Here is a 19,879-nt window from a genome sequence, read left to right on the forward strand (position 1 = left end):
TTTGTAGTTGTACGAGGCCGCTACTTTGAAGAAAGCACCACATAAACAGTATATATACACTCATTCTTATCTTAAAAATAAGTTCCATAACTTTTTATGTTCTAGCATAACCAAAATTCAAACTTTTCAGTTGAGACTCAAAGATGTTTATTAAAATGAATGTAGTCAAGACTACTTTTCCAATGGTAATGCCTCTCCCTCCTCAGGAAATAAATGAGGGGGATTAAATGAGGATAATTTCTTCATATTTTTCATCTATTTGTCTTTTTTTATACAAATTCATGAAACCACGTTTCTACTTGAGAAAAAAAAAATCATTTTTAGGATGAGAAAGCAAATACAGGGTGAAAGTAAAAGACTATCACTTGTATTGTTACAGAATATTAACACACATATTCTTTGCATATAACTTATGGAAGGAAAAGTTATTTACCTTAAAAAGTGCACAAAGAAAAGCTATTATTTTACAACATATAACATTTTGGTTAGTTTATTACAGTTGAATACAGTTTATTAGGATTCCTCAGTATCAAAAGGCAGTGAAGTTGAATGTTGCCATATTTCTTTGAGAAATCAATTGTCAGAATCAATCAAATTGATCGTAAACATTCCATTTATAGAAAGGGCACGATTGCAACAGAGAGATTGTCATATTCCCAAAATATTCTTTTAATTTTTGCTCTCCCCCCCCCCCCCACCCCTCTTTCTCAAAAAAGATGTAAAGAATTTAATACTTTCACTAACAAATTTTCAAACCATAAGAAAAGCAAATGGCTGCTCTTCAAACGCTTGAAGGCTTCTCTGTGTTAATTAATTAGAACATCAAACTTGGAAGCAATTATAACTTCTGACAACATTTAACGACAAACTAAAAATGTGAAACCTAACAAAATTATTTTGATTCAATGTGCCAATGAGATAAACACACAACTCAAATCCGTTACTGCGAAAATGCATCTGAGAACAAAGAACTTGTTTATGACAAATCCTAAGAAGCCAGGTTGCCACAACGACTAGAAAATTGGTATAGACACTGAAATTTTCTGCATGTGACTGCTAAATTGGAGTGTATGGATAACACAAAATTTTCTGATTTCACGTTGGTATGTTTTGTAGAAAGAGGATGTAAAGTCTTAGAAAAGAGAAAAAAAACATTGTCTAGGACCATTTCCATTAAGAACAAAAGTATGCCTAGCACATAAACATTTTTTAGATTCTTCAAGCCCTGGTTTGAAAATAGGTCACCTCAAGCTTTACAATTGCAAATTTCTCCAATTGTCTTTGTCTGAATCTTCATAGCATTTCAGAGCATTCAAAAATAAATGTCCATGCCAGTACAATTTATATAGTTACTGTTTTTATTTTTCTTGGAACATGATTATATAATGAAAGACACCTTAGCATTTGGCAGTGTAAACTAATGTCCTGTCAATTTATTTAGCAAGACTTTTTTTAAACAGAACAATACAGTTCGGTTATATCTACCATGTCTCCATATTGAGGAAAAACACTCCAATTCAATAATAATCCTATCTCAAAATCCACTTGGATATACCACTCACACACACATTTAAGCTATTGTCTATTACCAATATTCTAGGTTCCTCATGTGTTTTTGAAAAGTTTTTCAGCTCTACCCACAAGAGCTTAAAAAAACATTGGAAGGAGGCTAGGGTTGAAAGATGTCTCATGTATGCAGGATTATATATTGAGCCTTGCATATTCATGAATTACTAGGGAGGTACTCAAGTAGCCAGAGCCCTCTTTCCCCTACTTCTGGAAACCTACAGTATCACCCTCGTTTTTTTCTATTATTAGTTACTGGTTCCACTTGTTTTGTTCAGGTCACCTAGTTCAAAATTTCTTAAAAATATAATAAATCCTAGGAATACAGTGTCAGTGTGAGATACTTAGTATAACAATATTTCTCTGCATTTTAACAATAACTCATCACTATTAATAGGGGAGATGTGCCGATTTAAAAAAAAAACTGAGACCTTAAGGATCCTTTTAAAAATTTATACACAACTATTTAAATTATTAATGCAAACACATATTATACTCTTTTGTGCTCTAGTACAAGAAAAAAATCAAATTATACTTTCATTAACACAAAAAATTTTCATAGTTTTAAACGTGTAAAGTCTACTTCACTGGAATTTTGAGTGCAATAGAAAAAATTTCTTATCCAGCCCTCATTAATCCCAATCTTCCCTAAACTGGTACTGGTCTTGAAAGTCCTTCCTCACATGAGGTTGTGATATCGCTGAATGATATCGTACAATAATTTGTAGTATATAGGCTCCCATTGGGTCTAAACATGATTTCCCCTTTTCCTTTATTGCTATTTGTCTAATTTACAAACAGCACAAATCTTGGTTCTTTTTCATGGAGAACCTAACAGAATTTAATATGAAATACATGCATGATTAATTTTAAACTGCTTTGATCTCCCTACGCTTATCCAGATTTTCCGTAAGTTGCTGACCTGTCCCAATTAAGCCAAATAAGAGAAGTTCTGCTGTACTTCAAAATAACAAAGAATGTATTGACTACATAATTTTACATCAGAAAATAAATACGATACTAGTGCAATGGATGACAGAACACTTGAAAAAATTTATAAATTTCCTATGCAAGTCACTGAAAGTAACGTTAATCCATTTGCTCACGAGTTCTGTATAACTGTTTTACAAATATGCATTTTAGGGGGGGGGGGGTGTAATGTGTCATGATTAGCTCTTAAAAAAGCAACTATATTGTGACAATTAATATGATTCATTAAAATTCAATTTTCAAGCATATGGTTCTTAACATTCTGCATATAGTTTATGGCTATGTTTGTGTTTGAAAAAAATTGAATGCCTAAGATTGACACTACCAATTGTAGCAATATTTCAATGCTATGCAAAGTACAATTTTAAATTTTGTGTTTGTGTGTATGCATAAAAATACCATTTACTTCAAATAGTCAAGCTATGGTATAACAAACTTCAAGAGATCAATATTTACTCAATTATTCATATGCAAATAAGTATTCATTTTCCAGCTGTCCCACCAACCAGAAAACAATTCTGAATAATTTAAAAAAAAAATCTGGACCCTGTTTTATTTTTCGCAAACTGAAAAAAGACATTAAATAACATTAACTGTCCCAATCAGAGATCAATCTTTCTTGTTAGTGTGATATCTGTTTAACAACTTTCTAAACAAACACAAAAAAAAAACAATTGAATGAAATGGATTATGATGAAATAATTCAACCTAAATTTCTGCTATAATGTCATTTTTTTACAATATATTTACTTTCTATACATGCAAAACGAATAATTCATTTTACCGCTGTTTGATTGGTACACTCACAAACCCCTTGGCAAACTTTAAACAAATTGCTCCAGGGAACATCATACCCGCATCACATTTTCTACTTCCATCGCTCATAGCAGATATACATTGAACACTGCTGTATTTAAACACATACAACCTACTCTGACATCACACATTTTTTTACATGCTACCCAAACTTGAGAGATTTTCATCTCACATATCTCAATGTAATGCATTAGTATATTCAGATCATTCGACTTGCACTTATTTATTTATATAATGTACTTCCAATTCAAAAAAAAAAGAAATCTTAAATTTTTTTTAATATTTTCAGATATCATACAAGATTTACAACAGCAATGCCAATTAAAATTATCTACTCCATAAAGCAGATGATTGTGGAAGAACATTTGCTGATGAGTTAGTTACTAATAATGACAATTTCCTAGCATAACAATCGCAAATTAATTTTTACCAGTCAACATAAAATAAAGAAGGCACATATACATATATATATAGTTACATAAAGTCTAAAAACACTCCAGACAATTCTACAGCAAAGACGGTCATATGATGTAAGCCACAAATTTTATTCTTACACATCAGTCTCAGGATGTCAAAATTAAATGCTTTATTTTTTCCTATTTCCCTAAAATCTCAAAGCGGCAGCAATTCAAAAAACAAAACACGCTATAATATAGTTTTTTTTTTCTTCCCTATTCAAAAAAAGTTTATATTTGAGGTCCTCCAAGTTACAGGGCATATTTTTGATAATAAAAATGTCAGAAATTTCAATGTTTACCAAACCTTACAACAACAAATCTTTTTATTATTGCCCTCAAAACAACATATCGAAACATAACACAAAAAATAACAAAGGTAGGAAATATTTTTTCAATTTCCTGAAGAAATCATCACATTCATTACCTGAAAAATGAGACTGTAAAAAACGTAATTGTTATTTGATTCTGAAGAAACAGGTATATTTTATAAATCTCAATATTATCTAAAAAAACATTTGTTGAAAATATTTTGGTGCACTGCATTTGTGACACACTGACAACAGAATTTCCACGCATGTTGAATGAATTACTCCAGATTGATCTCAAAGACACATTCTGAAAAAAATTAATTATAGTTATATAGAGCAATTTGAATGCTCACCTGTCATCAAAAACTTCTTTTAAATACTAGACATCTGGAAGCTCATGCTACATGCTCATTTTAATTATTCTACCAAATATAGCTATTTGTTATCTAAGTTGACTGCTTGCTCTCATTCTGTGCGATACTGTAAGAAAAGTAACTATAATTCTGCATAACAGTGGACAAGCAAGAATTATGTACGCAAACTGACAGGCTAAAAAAGACAACAGAAATAGCTTTGTTCACCTTTAATTTTTTTCCACTGCGAAAAAAAAAAAAAAAACCCATTCTGCAATGAATACAAATTTTCTAATTCAACGAAAAAACTTCGATCTTCTACTGCAGACATGCACAACAGATTTAAGAGAGAGTATGCTCAGTTACAAAATATTTACAACATAAATGAATGCGGAGTTTTCATATGAACAATATTTACAAATGAAAAGAAGAAAAAAATCTATTGTCAAACATCCGTGCGAACTTTTGGGGTTGAATCAACACCACCTGAGAATGATACAACATCTCACAATCAAAATTATGATCAGATCACGATACTCAACTTCATATAAATTCACACTTCCCTAGTACAAAACAAAAAAAAAACCAAGAAATATCTAGAAGTTTCACGAACTAAAAAAAAGACGTTAATAAATAATTAAGTAAATATGAACAAAAAATATGTTGATCATTTGCATTTAAAAACTTGGCAAAAGAAATTTAATTCTTACAAACAATACCAAAAAATATAAATTATGAAATATAGTTACAGGAACAAATGTGAAAGGACATGAAAAGTTCCCTTCGTAATAAATCGTATACATGGTGGGCAGAAAGTCTGTAATAATTTAAAAAACAAATAAAATATTATAAGTTGTGATTGGCAGTATCGGTATTAAGATATTTTTAAGTGGGAAAATAGTTACAAAAATTGCCAATAGCTGGCATTGGTATAGAAAAGATTACTGACAGTGAAAAATAGCATTAACTGTGTTTATTGCAGTTCATGTTGTGCTATCAAGTGTTTATGCCAAACAAAGCTTTTTATGGTGAACAAGACTTTTTCAGAACACATTATTCACATACACCTTACAAGGATGAAAAATTTATCAGTCTCAGACTTTGTTGGATGTAAATGTAATACATTAAATTAGAGTATTTCTAGGTGGTGGCTATGCCACCTATCAGGTATTTTGGTACCTTTTTTCTCTGTCAAAAAAAATCCCTTGCACCAACTGTAGAAGTTATGCCATCCGCAACTCAATAAGATAATTTCTCCATTATTCACGATTTTGTATTTTGATTTTTTACAGCTTTCTGCCCACTCTGTACCCAGAATTTACGCTTGGCGGGCCATATGAAAAAAATATTGTGAACAACAGACTTTGAGCTGAAACTTGGCCATCAATTTTTTTCCAAAACGAACATAGATGATTTGGTTAGAGAGTTGGGATATGATGGCACATGAGGTATGTGTGAGACAGAGAGAGAGCTGACCGGTAACAAATGACTATACTTACAAAATAAGTTACCCATATTAGAATACAACGAAGGAACAGATGCATGTCAACTACCAAATGGAAAAAAACTACATCTGGTACCATACACAATTGTCAGACCAGCTGAAAAGAGGAACGAACGCACATATTCCACCCATATAAACATGTACAGGCATTTTAATCCTTTTTCCCCCTTTACAATTTTCTGTGCTCTGAACGACACAGATAAGAACTGTTATGTTATAGTCCATGCACACTTTGCTTTTTTTCGACTAAAAAGTCTGTACACACGCACACACTTGCTCTGCTCTTCAGCAATCTATCTACACAAGAAAGAATGCACATAACACATTGAAACAAATAATGACAGTTTAAAGCAGTTCTCTTTCTTCTTTTTTTTTTTAACTACACAATTTTTTTTTTCGGCACAAGCACTCGCATATTGTATCAGCGAGAAGGCCATTTTTTTTCCCTTGCCAGTTTGTTTATATTCTATGTATACATACACACATATACAAAATGGCCTCCATATAGATGAGCATTATTTCCATATGGCACCAGGAATTTTTACAGCAACTAAAAAAAGAAATGCCAGATTGGGTAATCATTAATTGGCACGCACACACACAAATATCAACAGAATTTTAAGACATGTATAATAGTTATAACATTACACTTGGAAAAAAATTTCCGTAGCTTCCAACATTAGACAATGAGAATTAGATTTGCACATGGATCCAAATTCTGTACAAAAAACAGCACAATGAGGCAAATTAAAAGGAACTTTCAAAAAAGGAAGGAGTTTTTCTGCCCTAGATGTCAAAAATTTAAAATCATGCTAACCATCATCAGTTATCACCTAATAGTAGATTTAAATGCTTGGCATTACTACCCTCAAATCAAAATAATGTCCACAAAAAGAAAAATCTCCATCAGGTTCAAAAGCAGGAGATATGGCCATCTGAGACACAAAGTCATCTGACTGATTTGTTGAGAGGTCAAACCAAAGATGTTGGCAGTTTGGAAAATTTTGCCTTTTCCTCGCCAAAATAATACATTTCGTTAGGATTTGGTACAATGATGGCCATTCCCCTTATGCATATAAGGGAGAATTTTTTTTTTTTTTTTTAATTGTAAAGGGGGGGGGAATTTAGAGGAGACCTTCATCCAAGCACTGGATTGAAAATGGTTGATGATGATGATGAATGCTCATTTTGGGGAAGAGTGGGGGGGGGGGGAGACAGAAAAAATAGATGTTTTTCTGGGTAAACTCTGAGATTAATTTTTTTTTCTCTCTCAAAAGTAAGGATTTTTTTGCTATCATGGTAAAAATTCTGGAGGTATAAAAAATTTTTGGGAATACAGAAATAGAAATTTGGGAGACTTTTTAGCTATGAATCGCTATCAGAGAACAGATATGGTCTGATGAGGGATCCGACAATACTCCTCCCATCCATTTTTTCTCAATCCTGCATAAAATGCTGTATAGCAAAGAAACTGTAGATATTGGTGCAGTTTTTGGGAAAAAAATATGGGGAAGTTACATGTTTATAAAACTAAGGCAACAAGTTTGTTCACTAAGGCATTGTTTTGTTTGCATATTATTTATATACTATAATATGAAATTTTGATGTTATTTTCTATGCCAGGGATTCTCAAACTGTGCGCAACGACACACTGGTGCACTGCCAACCTTTGTCAGGGGTGCCTGGGAGTAGTGGCCAGAAAAAGGCTTTTTGAAGAGATTCTTTGTTAAACTGCTTTGGGAGCAACAGATTAGGGGGGCAGCGGAAATGGGAAAAAGTTTGAGAATCCCTGCTCTATGCAATTTTTATGTTACCCTCTATGCACACAAAATTTTTACGCTATCCGCTATACAATTTTTGTTATCCTCTATGCAATTTTTATGGAAATTTCTATGTCATCCTCCATGCAATTTTGATCTTATGTATATTTATGTAATATTTAGGAAGAAATAATAAAATTCTAATCCAACCTTTATGGCAGATATCACTCTTCAAAGACATGTCAGGGTTTGGTTCGGTTTTTAATTTGAAGTGTATTTTAGTGCACATGGAATAACGAAAAAAGAAAAAATAATAAAATAATATTTTCTTGAAATGGATTTAGAAAAATAGCATTGAGCTGTTGTTCACTTGTTCTTAATCACAATCTGTTGTCTTGAAAGTTTTTAATGGTACAGCAACATTTCACAAGTGTTTGAAGTTATTGCACATCTCTTCAAATATAATTTTTTAAAATTAATTTCACTTGTACAAAAAAATCATTGACTTACTTCCACTCTACATCAATTGCCGTTAGTACTACGTGTAACCAAATTATTCCTGTTATTGGTTTCAGTGCCATATATTTTGCCAGCTTTTTTAGCCATACTTGCTAATAGTTCTAGTGAGTTTTTGTATGTTGACTTCAGTGACGTAAGCCACTCTTTGAGGCCGATTTCATCCTATAAGCCATACATAAAAAGTTATAAATACGAATTTCATTGCTATGTATAAATTTTCATTGATTCACATAAAATCAAATGTCCTAAAAAAATTTGGAATGTACTAAAAATGATACGTACATTTTTTCTACAGATGGGTTCTATGAATCAAAGAATTTGACACATACACACAGCATGTTCCGCATGTACTAGTACTGAATTATCAGAAATTCCCCAGAGTATGATTAAGCAATAGTATCAAAGTTTGCACTGTCTGAATTGCAAGCTTTTCACAGTCTTCCTGTAAGCTGGCCACAGATTTGGAGTCATTTTCAAAATGATTGTATCACTGCTTTATTTTTGTTTCCCCTTCAGCAGAGGTTCTTAACTTTTTTAGTTGCAACCCCCCCCCCCCCCCCACAAAAAAAACCGCCAAAAAAAATCAAGTTATGGGTCAGTTCAGTTTTTGAAGTTAGTGAAACCAATGGTGGTACAAGTGCATTTATAACAGGACTGTAATTGGATTCATAAGACCCATCTCTGAAGGTCCTGTGACACATGAATTAAGATCCCTTGCTCTACACCAGTGATTCCCAAAGTGGGCGTTAACGCCGCCTTGGGGGAGGTAGAAGCTATGGGTATAACATAGGATCCTATGGGTTAGATTACATTGGAGGGAGATGGGAGAAAAAAATTTCTGAAGAAGGGGGCGACGGGACAAAAAAGGTTGGGGAAACTATGCTCTACACCAGCGGTTCTCAACCGGTGCTCCGTGTGTGCTTCCCAGGGGCTCCATGACGACTCAAGGAAAATAAGTAAATTTGATAAATAAAATGAAAAAAAGAGGCCTACAGGATTCCGCCATAAAAATTATATACACAAAAGGGCTCCTCGAGTCAAACAGGGCTCCGATATAAAAATTATGTACTGAAAAGGGCGAGTCAAAAAAGGTTGAGAACCGCTGCTCTACACATATCCATGGTACACACACATTCACTTGCAGCAATGTGTAGTTTGTGTGCAGTGGTATTTTTTAGCCACAACCCAAAATCAACAACACAATCAATTTCAGGATCCATGAGACTGTTGGTTTTTAGAAATAAAAAAATTTTGTACTTCAAACCAGTGATGCAATAAATACATTTATAACAGGATATCAAGTGCATTTGACCCATCTCAGAAGCCCCAGAGACCCAAGTTGGGGTCACAACTCATATGTTGAGAATCTCTGCCCTATGGCATTATCACCAAAAGCCTACTAAGTTTTACTAATTGTTTTGATAAAATATGATGCAAGGTATCTGGAGGCTCAGCCTATTTTGTGTGATATAAAAATATGACCAACATGTGCAACTCATACAATGGCTACTTGAAAGCATAACGTGATCCTTGCAAAATAAACATTCAACATGTGCTGATGAAAGTGTATCTCCTAGCACTGTGGAAAGTAATGTGTAAGTAAGTTACCACTCTATCAACATTATAATCACAGGCTCGATTCTTTTTAAACAGACCTTGTGTAAATTTATTCTCAAAGTTTAGAATCGACATGGGACTCTACGCTCAAAGAGCTTTAATTTTGAAAAAGCTCTCATTTTTGAAGAAAAAAAAGTGAAAAATATTTGTAAAACAGAAATTTCAAACAATGTAGTGTAAATAAAATTTTTTAAAAACTGCTCATTGCATTGAAAATCAAAGAACCACTCACAGGATTTGTCAGCACAATTTTGGCATCTCTCTCTTTATCTACTTTCATTTTCAGGACAATACATTGTTCTCCCTTCACCATCACATAATCTGAGATGACCTCTTCTATTTGATCCATGAATATGAGCTGAAACAAAAAACCTTATCTGTGCTTACTATAATTTTTAAAAGAACTTACTTTAATAACTAAGAGAAATTTGCTGCAATGAATATCCAATATTCAGTTGAGTCCCTGTACTACAAACTTTATCAGAACATGTATTTTCAACAAAAATTGTTGAATATCTTCCAACATGAGAATTGTAAATTAAAATTTATTGAATTCAAATACAGTTGCGAATTGTTCTACACTGAAATTAATAGCTACCACAAAATTTATTTTACATAGTAAAATTCAAAATTACCTTAGTTTTCTGGTACAACAAATTAATTGCACATTATTTTTTCAATAAAGCAAATGAAGTTAATTTTCTTTCTCCAAAAATGAAAATTTTTCAAGCAATACATACTAAAATTTTGAACTTCTTTTTTTTTTTTTGCTATTTCAGATTGAAATCAGTTCTCAAATTTCTCATGATGATAATTATTAACGATAATTCAATATCACACACATACCTCGGGCTTGGCACTACTAGATTCTGTGTGGAGCTCTAACCTGTTTGGATACAGCTTCCCGTAGCGTGTTTGCCATGCTGATGCAAATGGTCCACCAAGTTTCTTGATGTAGCCGTGGATTATGCAATCAGATTCTGAAATAGAATGATATGATAGATTTTTTTAATGCTGCCATGACTAATTCAAGAAAAAACTATAAGAAAAATTCAATTTACAAAAAAAAGTTTTTTAACCAAATTACTTTGGTCTTAAAAAAATTATGTGTAACACATGAAAAGCCGCAACACTTCTACCAAAACTTCTTTCCTATGGTTATTTTTCTAGGTGCATCTTATACATCCTGGCAACTTATTTACTTGAATTTATTCCAGTTAGTATTTGAATGTAAAATGATAATATTAAGAGAACAATCTCTGAGATTTAATTTTTCAAAACACTGTTATTGAAGTGCTGCAAGACCTCCAACCAAAAATTATAGTTCTTTTTTTATGTAATTCAAGCACTGCTATATACAATGAAACTCCCATAGGCGGCCACTTCTATTCCTCAGCCACCTTCCCTTTGTGGCCAGTTTTTCTTGGAATGGACAATAGAGGCTCCATAGAGACATAATACAAAAATCTACCCCTATTCCGTGGACATCTCTATATGCGCTCAACAGCCAACCTGTCCGTGGCTACTTCCTTATGCGTAAGAGTTTTAAAAACAACACACACACAATTCTGTGAGTTATCCCAATGCTTTCAGAGCTGGTAGTTCGCTTTTTTATAACCTTATAATCTCTATATATCAGCATAAATACCTTTTGGAATCTACAGACTTTTCTGTTCATGTGTGACAATATCAGGTTGGAAAAATTCGTAAATAAGATGACAAAAGCTAATACTATATGGTAACTGCTAGATGATGAGACAGTTTAAAAATTTGCTCCCAGGGTGACGGTAAACCGGACAAATAATCTACGATCTTTATGGAATAGGCAAAGGATGTGAAAGTTGTGACTTTGCGGATACTTTCTTCACTTTTTGGAACACAGAGATTCAGTAGACCAACGATGAGGGAGTAAAACATATGTGAGGAAAGAGCATGTATAGTGCTTGGTATAAAGATAGAACAGATCCTGGATAATACAGATTAAGAAATTGATCGGATGATCTAGGATTTCAGGTTCTGCATAAAATACATTGAAATCTCGATATACATAACAATACCAGACCAAGAAAAAAATTCTTTGTAGAAGAATTATCATTTTATATCGAGAGGCAACGTTATCACGTGTCATCAAATTTATGCTGCTCTTGGCAACTTTTCTAAATCGATGTTATTAGTATCACCAAAAAATGTGCTTTTCAGTATTTATTCGCTGCAAAATATTTCAATTGATTAGTTGATAAAAGAAATTCTCAGATGCATTGCCTCTGTAAAGGGGTTTATCGTAATATCACTTTGATGTATCACACAAAAAATAACGATATCAAACACTTTCGGAGATTAGGTAATGCCCAATACCAATATTGTTAGACGTCCTCAAAAAAACTGAAACATGTGAGATCAGTTAAAAATAAACTGAAGAATATTTCAAACCAAAAATGAATTAAATAGTAAACGTTAAAGCGATTTAAAAAATCCTCCTAACACAATATCATTATAGAGCACTTTAGTAACGGATATCATTGTATCGAGAGAAGTTTAGCATTACAGACTATAGGTTATCCAAACAAAATTTTAAAAAATACCATTGTAGAAGAATTTAGTGTTATATCGAGTACCCTTGTACTGAGATTTCACTGTATATGTAGCTGGGTTTTGGGGCATTATAAATAAATTGAGCATAGGAATTTTGTTTGTGACAATAAAAAGCATTATTTTGAACCCCCCCCCCCCAAACAAAATGTGTTTTCCCTGTCATACAACCTCCATTCGGAGATCCACTCTGCAGGTGGTCACTCTTGCAGAATGCGGAATGGCCGTCTTAGAGGAGTTTCACTGAATAGCACAACACCTATAGCAATACAAAGAAACTGAAGAAACCTATCGTTATGACTGGAACATACCATATTCCCACATATAATTTGGCATGCCGGAAAACCTAGTATTTCTAGGTAAACCAAACACTTTTTCTTGGAATTTGACTTTCCTTTGTCCAAGGTAGTTTACTCTTTAAGGGGAAAAAATATCGAAAGCACCATTATCCATCCATAATACATTCGCAAAGATGGAACAAAATTGAAGCCAATGCTTATACTCAAAGGACAAAAAAATGATTTGAAAGGGTGTTTTTCTGTAGTGGCTGTTGCCACAAAAAACTCCGGGAGTGAACTGATGAATGACTACATATGAGATGTAAGGGCGAAAAGACCTAAGACAGTGGCTCTCAAATGTGTTACATCCCTATGGAGATCGGGATCAGATGGTGATATTGATTTATACCTACCTGTTGGATGTTCTGAAGCAGTACTTGTAAGGTATTTCTGGAGAGCAGCAGATAGAATTTGACTAGAGCAAGGGAGTTGCGGGTGACAAGAGTTTCAGAACCACTGGCCCAATTATTATTTAAGTCAAAGGCTGCACTTGTCGTGGATAAGGCACCAGACCATTCGAAGCAAACTACAGTGAAACCTTGATAACTCGACACCCCAAGGGGATTGAAACACGTGTCGACTTAAGCAGATGTGAAGTTGGTGAGGGTTTTATATATATTTCATTTCAATTTTAACCATTTTTAAAAATAATTTATGTATGTATTTTGATTACCGGAAAATCCCTTATTTGTGAATGAAGCAGCACAATTGTCTAAAATAGCTTTTCTCCTCTCACTTAAAACATTTCGGTCTAGCTTTCTTAACCAAAGTTTTCTAACTCTCACTGAAAAATTTCAGAAATCATTAACATATGTTTTAACCTGTGGCTAAGGCTAACATTAACCTGCGGCTTTCTTAATCCACAAGTTCAGTTTTCAGGTTCAAAGCAGAAAAATAATGAGAAGTCACCCTATACTCAAAAACGTGTGGAAGAATCTTCAACACATATAAATCAACAAACCGCAGAAACAATGAAACAGAATTTTTGAAACACGTGAGAGTAATGTCGTGTTTTCAATGTTTAAAAGTTTTTAATCTGCTCAACACATAGACAATTTCTGAAAATGTGTTTTGATAACACAATATAAATCAGTCTACTTGAGCGGGATGTGGTCATCATGTGGGGTCATAATTTTAGTTTTAGAGAGATTTTTCCCCATTCAATTTAGTAATGTACCAACAATGGGAATAATAAGTATAGAGTCAACCGGGTAGTCCAGTTATCCATGTATTGAGTTATCAAAATTGCACTGTATCAAAGCAAGCTTAAAAAAGCACTATCGCACTAAGCTTTTCCATCATCCCAGGTGAATTAGCACTACTGTTACAACTTGTGGATGTGCACTAGAACAACCCCTTCAAAACATTAATGAAAAATTATGAACAAGTGACATTGAGATGGGAAGCAGAAATTGTGTGCACGTGTTCTCAATACAAATCCACGATTTTAGATCTATCATCGCCAAATTTTACATACATACCAAACGGAACCGACTTAATTGGCTACTTTAAAAGTTCATCAGAGCTGGGCAAATGGGTGAAAAACTGTCAAGCAACAATGGTTTTTGGGTCTCAACATTCACTTTTGCAATGTTTACTTTAGTTACCATGGTTCCCAAACAATGCGTTCCAGACGTGCATATGCCTTTATAATGGTTTGCCATTTCTTTAATGCTGCCAGTATTATGTATGATAGTTTATGCCTTTGTAGTGATTTGTCACTTTTTCGATCCTTTGCTGCATGCTGCATATTATAGCTAATATATATATATTTATTTATTTATTTATTGTCCATTTTATTTCTGAAAAAAACCAACTACAATTTGTGATCCATATTACATGAAAAATTATAATCTGTTATGTAATTTATTATGATAATTATAAAATTGATTATATTAATATATATGGTTATGCTGACACTGTAATATTATAATAATTGATTAATTGACAGGGCCGATACAAGAGGGGGATCAGGCAAGTCTGGTGCCCTGGACAATGGACCAGAGGGGATGCAAATTTCACCCATTAAACTCCAACATTACACGGGGACTTGAAAATGTGTACTTGTCCTGGCTAACCAAGCATCTGATTGCAGCCCTGTTAACTGATCTACAGTGCTATTTTGGCATCCTAAAATTTAGGCTGGCAATACTGAGGTAGAACGCAGCCTATATTTTCTCGCCAAGTTTTAGGCGAGAAAAACACCTAGATGGTGTACCAGCAAACACAACCCCAAATTGTTCTTTATTCCCATCCATGATCAACTACACCATACATGCTCAACCCATGATGTGTGCTAAATGTGCCTCACTGTATTTACCAAGAAATATGGTAGCCAAAAGGTACAGCTTGAAATTTTGCCACATATTTGCAACATTGGTTAATGCCAAAAAATTAATTTTCCTACCTTTTTCATCTTCAAATTTCATTTTCATTTTGGCTCTCTTTTTCTGTTCCATTTTGTCTGCCTCCACGTTAACAGTTTCAAAAACTGTTTCGGCTATTTCCTGCTGCCACCTCTCGGATATCACAACAGGAAAATTCTTGTAAAGCTCTTGGTCAGCATCTGTCAACTGCAAAAAATATATAAAAAGTGAATAACATTTTAAATTTGCTATTGTCTGTGTTTGTATTTTGTTCTTTCTTGTTTTCAATAAATAACCAGAAGGAAAAAAAATAGTTTAGAAGTGTTCTTAAAAAGACAAAACAAATATTGAAAATACATTTTTTTACAAGATTTTATATGAGCTTTCTATTAAATGTGGCAGACAGATGAATTTGTTAACTGTCAAACTCGGCAAAAGAAACTGAAGAGAACAATTATTTTATAATAACTTGGTTCCCTGTTTATCCAATTAAATTTCAAAAGTTTTACTATGACAGGAAAAACACATTTTATGTAAACTGGTATTCATGTGAAATACAGTTCTGCATAATTCAGCTATATTAAAATTAACTAATATCACTTATTGCAGAAGGAAAACCATCAAAACTTAAATTTGGAGCAGGCTGTGTCTAGGCACAGCCTAAGTTTTGATATGAATATGTTCTTTGTGCCTATGTTTGCTTGGTAGGCATTAGTGTAATAAAATTGGTATCATTAGATTTGTCTTTGGACTAGCTAACAGCTGATACCAATGTCGTCTATTTGTGTTGCGAGCCTCCCAAGATATAGTGCGAAACAATTTTGCTATGAAAGTGGGCCACAAGCCTGGTATCCAGACCAGAAGAGGCATTAAAACCAGAGTGGTATCACTAGATTTGGTCTCAAAAAAGCCTATCAGATGACACCATTGGCATCTATTTGTACTGCTAACCGATCAAGATATAGAGTAAAACAATTGTGTTATGAAAGTGTTCTGTGATCCTGGTGCCCAGACCATAAAAAGTATTAAAACCAAAGTGGTATCATTGGATTTGTCTCAACAAGATCTACTCAGACACAAAATGTTGATATATTCAGAATATATCCCGAAATATCAGCATTTAAATTATTCTGTTATGCAAATTTTTGTGAATGCACCCAGTATTGTCAGATGATTTAAAAGTATTCACATGTAAAAAAATATGCATTTAAGAAATGCTAGAAAAACTTAATTTAACTAAAAATTTGTGATTTTTTTTTTAAGGTTCATATTTACATAAATAGGAGTTTAAAAAAATAGTCTCACCTTAATACCTTTTGTGTCTTCCTCATCAAAGGACCCAATGTCAAATGCATCAGCAGCATTAACTTCACCCCGAGGAGGAATGAGTGGAGGAGGATATTTTTGCAAGTAAACAAGCTGCCAGTCAATCCCAGCAAAGAATGGATGCTCCTTGACCTCATCTGCGCTGTAATTTCAAGATTAAAAAAAATTTCAATATTAAGCAAACTGCGCAGAAAAAAAAATTGCAAAGTACAAAGGAGAGTCTATAATTTGTGATGAATATGACTGAGACCACTAAAGATTACTGACTGTTCTGATAATATTACAGAATAATAAAAATGATTAATACCCAGCGCCCCGTAGGAAGACACTCAAGTCTGAATGTTTACAAGGTGCAGGTACGGTTAATAGCAGTTCCCTTATAATATTTTTTATACATATTATGTGTAATCTCATGTTCCTTCTGTCATATTTTAAAACATTAAAATAAGTTATAGATTTTTTTTACAAGTTTGATAAAATTCTTAAATAGGCCAGATTGGCCTGCTAACTAGATTTTATGAAGCCATGCTCTGTATACATCCAGCAAAGGTCAAAAACACTGTCAGTAAAAAATGCCCTGCAGTTTAAAGTTCCCCATAAGGGCATAGAACCAATTTCCCACAAATATAGTGGTCATACTGTAATTATGCAGCTGCCACTTCCACTACAAATATGGAAGACAGATGGTAATACTTCTTGACCCCAAAACAAGCATAACTCTGACACTGTAAATATGTTATTATCATTCAACTCATTCCGACATGTAGAAATTCATTAGCGATTTCCCAGAGTTATGTTTGTGAAGTGCATGTATAATTTGAGCGCTTATTTCAGAAACCCCATATAAGTGCAGAATTTCAAATTTTGAGATATTCAAGAAAAACCTTCTAACTTAACTAAAAACAGATACTTTTTTACAAAAATATTCCTGAATACGAAGGATAATTCGATACATAAAATGGAAATGTGATATATTCATCAAGGTTCAGGGGAGGGGGGTAAAAAAATTTCCAGCCTTTACAGTTATAACATACTTTTTATAAATTTCTGCTATAAAACGCATTTACAACAGTTTTACCATTATTTATGATATTAATAAGTTCAATTAGGCGTAAAAATCAACAAAGCTGACTTGTCAATAAAATTAAATTTTATTTTGGTCAATTACACAGATATTTTGTAGAAATCCTTTCAAATTCTCTTTCCTAACGTTTTGCCAGAGTTGACGATTTTCTGGCCCCACCACTTTTAAAACTTACCTTGTATATTTTTGTTTTCCACACATTGAGTAGAAATTATTCTAAATCTCACTCAGAACTTATTCTGTGCCAAGTTTGAAACACTTGATGGAACATTTGTAATTGAGTTTGTCAGGAAGAGTTTTTCTGAGCGATTGTCTTACTTTTGTAATTAGCATATTCTTTGCCCTGAACTCATGATTTGTATATTATAGAGTAAAACCTCCCAATGGCCACTAATGGGACTGTGAAAATATGGCTACTATCAGGGAGTGGCAGTTATTAGGAATGGAAGTTCTATTTCTGAAAAAAAAACAACTAAAATTTGCATTCTATGTAACATTTAAAACAATCCCTTCTGTAACTGATTATGATAATTATATAATTGATTATATTAGACTAAGTTTATATTGATACTGTAATATTATAATAATTGATTGATGGACAGGGCTCTAACTAGAGGGGATCAAGCTGGTCTGATTTCCAGGTGCCGGACAAAAGGGGAGTGCGAATTTCACCCTTTAAACTCTTTCAACATTACAAGGGGGAGCCAAATGTGTGCTCCCCTTGTAAACCCCTTTATACATCTCATAAAATCTGCCAATGATGCTAGTGCTGCTAACTGTTACAAATTTTTAACACAAATATCCCTTAAGTGATGTCGCTTGTGGGGTTTCTGCACTAATTGAATAGAGTTCAGGGATGTAAAATAATGGGTATACGAAACTTTTTTTCAGTGGGTTTCTGCACCAACAAAGCATCTATCAATGAACTGCAAAAAACCAGTATTAACTCAATTTCAAATTTTTTTGTCAGTTATGGGATTTCTGAAATAAGCGCTTCCATTTAATGGTGCTCCTAAAGTGTATTAGAAAAATGTATTTATATATTTACCCTCTTTCTCCGCAGCCTTGCCTCTTTTCAACATCTCGTTGTAATAATCCAGCAAGGAGTTCTTTTAATTCTGGACTAAAACTGTCTGGCAGATCTACATTCTGTAATAAAAGAACCCAAAAACCTCATAAACTGTTTCATGAAAATTTCTATATTTTGATAATTTTATGCAAATACAGCATATAAAAACACAGTGGTAGGAAACTAAAAACCATGAGGAAGTTCACTTTAATTTGTTTCCTCACATTCTAATCCAGAATTTTTCTTTTTGGATTATATCTTTCAACTTCCCATAATTTATGAAAATTAACACTCACCATTGTTAAAGTCATCCTGTCAATCTCATGTTTATCTTTTGTTTTGTGCTGCCTGAATGGACTATGGCTAAAAAAGTGGAAAAAAAATTAGAAATAAAAATAAATGCAATTTTTCAGTGATGCCGTAACTGTTGCGAGTATATCAAAATTCCATACTGTAAAAAATTAATTCTGTATAGTTTTTAAACCATAATCCACAAGTGTTTGAAACTGCTAATTTGGCAAAACTGAATTTCTTGCATCATAAAATCTGCTCAGAATTTTATCAAGCCCTTTTCTTAAAAAATAAAAATGTTAACAAGAGAGATCTCCAATTAAAAGTTCATTGTCAAATAAGAATGAAAATAAGAAAGAACTTTTCTAATTATCACCAGGCAGTTTGAGCAATTTATTTAACAATCAACAATGGCAGCCATTTTATAAATATGATCAAACCAGTTGAAATGTTACATAATTTGATTGTCTCCTTCCCACACCCATTGCCTTTTTTTTAAACAAGCTACAAATTAAATCACAAAGAAAAAATAAAGCTAATAATAAAACAAGGAAGAGAAGAGGCACTGCACTTGGTTTTCCCATAATAAAGGCATCTAACACACTTTAAGGCGATCATTCACAAGAAGTGATAAACAAATCACATGCAGTTGTCTGTATCTGCATGACTGATCCCATTATACAGAAAGTAGGAGAACATCCTGTGTTAGAAACAATCTTGAGTGAGAGACTTGCCGCAACAGCAACAGACAACAACAAATCTAAATCCAATGTCATTTACATATCATGCATTTTTGCTTTTTCTGAGCAGGGACAGTATATTAAGTATATTATTGCTTGCTGCATGTCGTTGCTTTCAGTGGAAGAAAAGCTTAGAATTAGCTTCGGTAAAGCCTACGAAATGAAAAATTTTGAAGGGAAAGACT

The 19,879-nt window shown here is 33.2% G+C and overlaps 1 protein-coding gene across 1 annotated transcript in view; it reads right to left on the reverse strand.

Moving 5' to 3' along the window:
- Window positions 1-691: 691 nt before the first annotated feature.
- Gprk1 (G protein-coupled receptor kinase 1) overlaps window positions 692-19,879 on the reverse strand; it is a 133,047-nt gene continuing 113,859 nt past the window's right edge. The window contains exons 14-21 of the mRNA XM_089251231.1: window positions 18,960-19,026; window positions 18,643-18,743; window positions 16,490-16,652; window positions 15,226-15,391; window positions 10,738-10,871; window positions 10,124-10,249; window positions 8,266-8,436; window positions 692-6,545 (exon numbers count right to left, since the gene is read on the reverse strand). Coding sequence (XP_089107357.1) covers window positions 8,278-8,436; window positions 10,124-10,249; window positions 10,738-10,871; window positions 15,226-15,391; window positions 16,490-16,652; window positions 18,643-18,743; window positions 18,960-19,026 — 916 coding nt within the window. The 3' untranslated portion in view covers window positions 692-6,545; window positions 8,266-8,277. The remainder of the gene's footprint in view (window positions 6,546-8,265; window positions 8,437-10,123; window positions 10,250-10,737; window positions 10,872-15,225; window positions 15,392-16,489; window positions 16,653-18,642; window positions 18,744-18,959; window positions 19,027-19,879) is intronic.

Source organism: Pholcus phalangioides, unplaced genomic scaffold (genome assembly GCF_987345545.1).
Source record: "Pholcus phalangioides strain wild (caught in Gottingen) unplaced genomic scaffold, Ppha-v1.0 ptg000024l_1, whole genome shotgun sequence".
Classification (NCBI taxonomy): Eukaryota; Metazoa; Arthropoda; class Arachnida; order Araneae; family Pholcidae; genus Pholcus; species Pholcus phalangioides.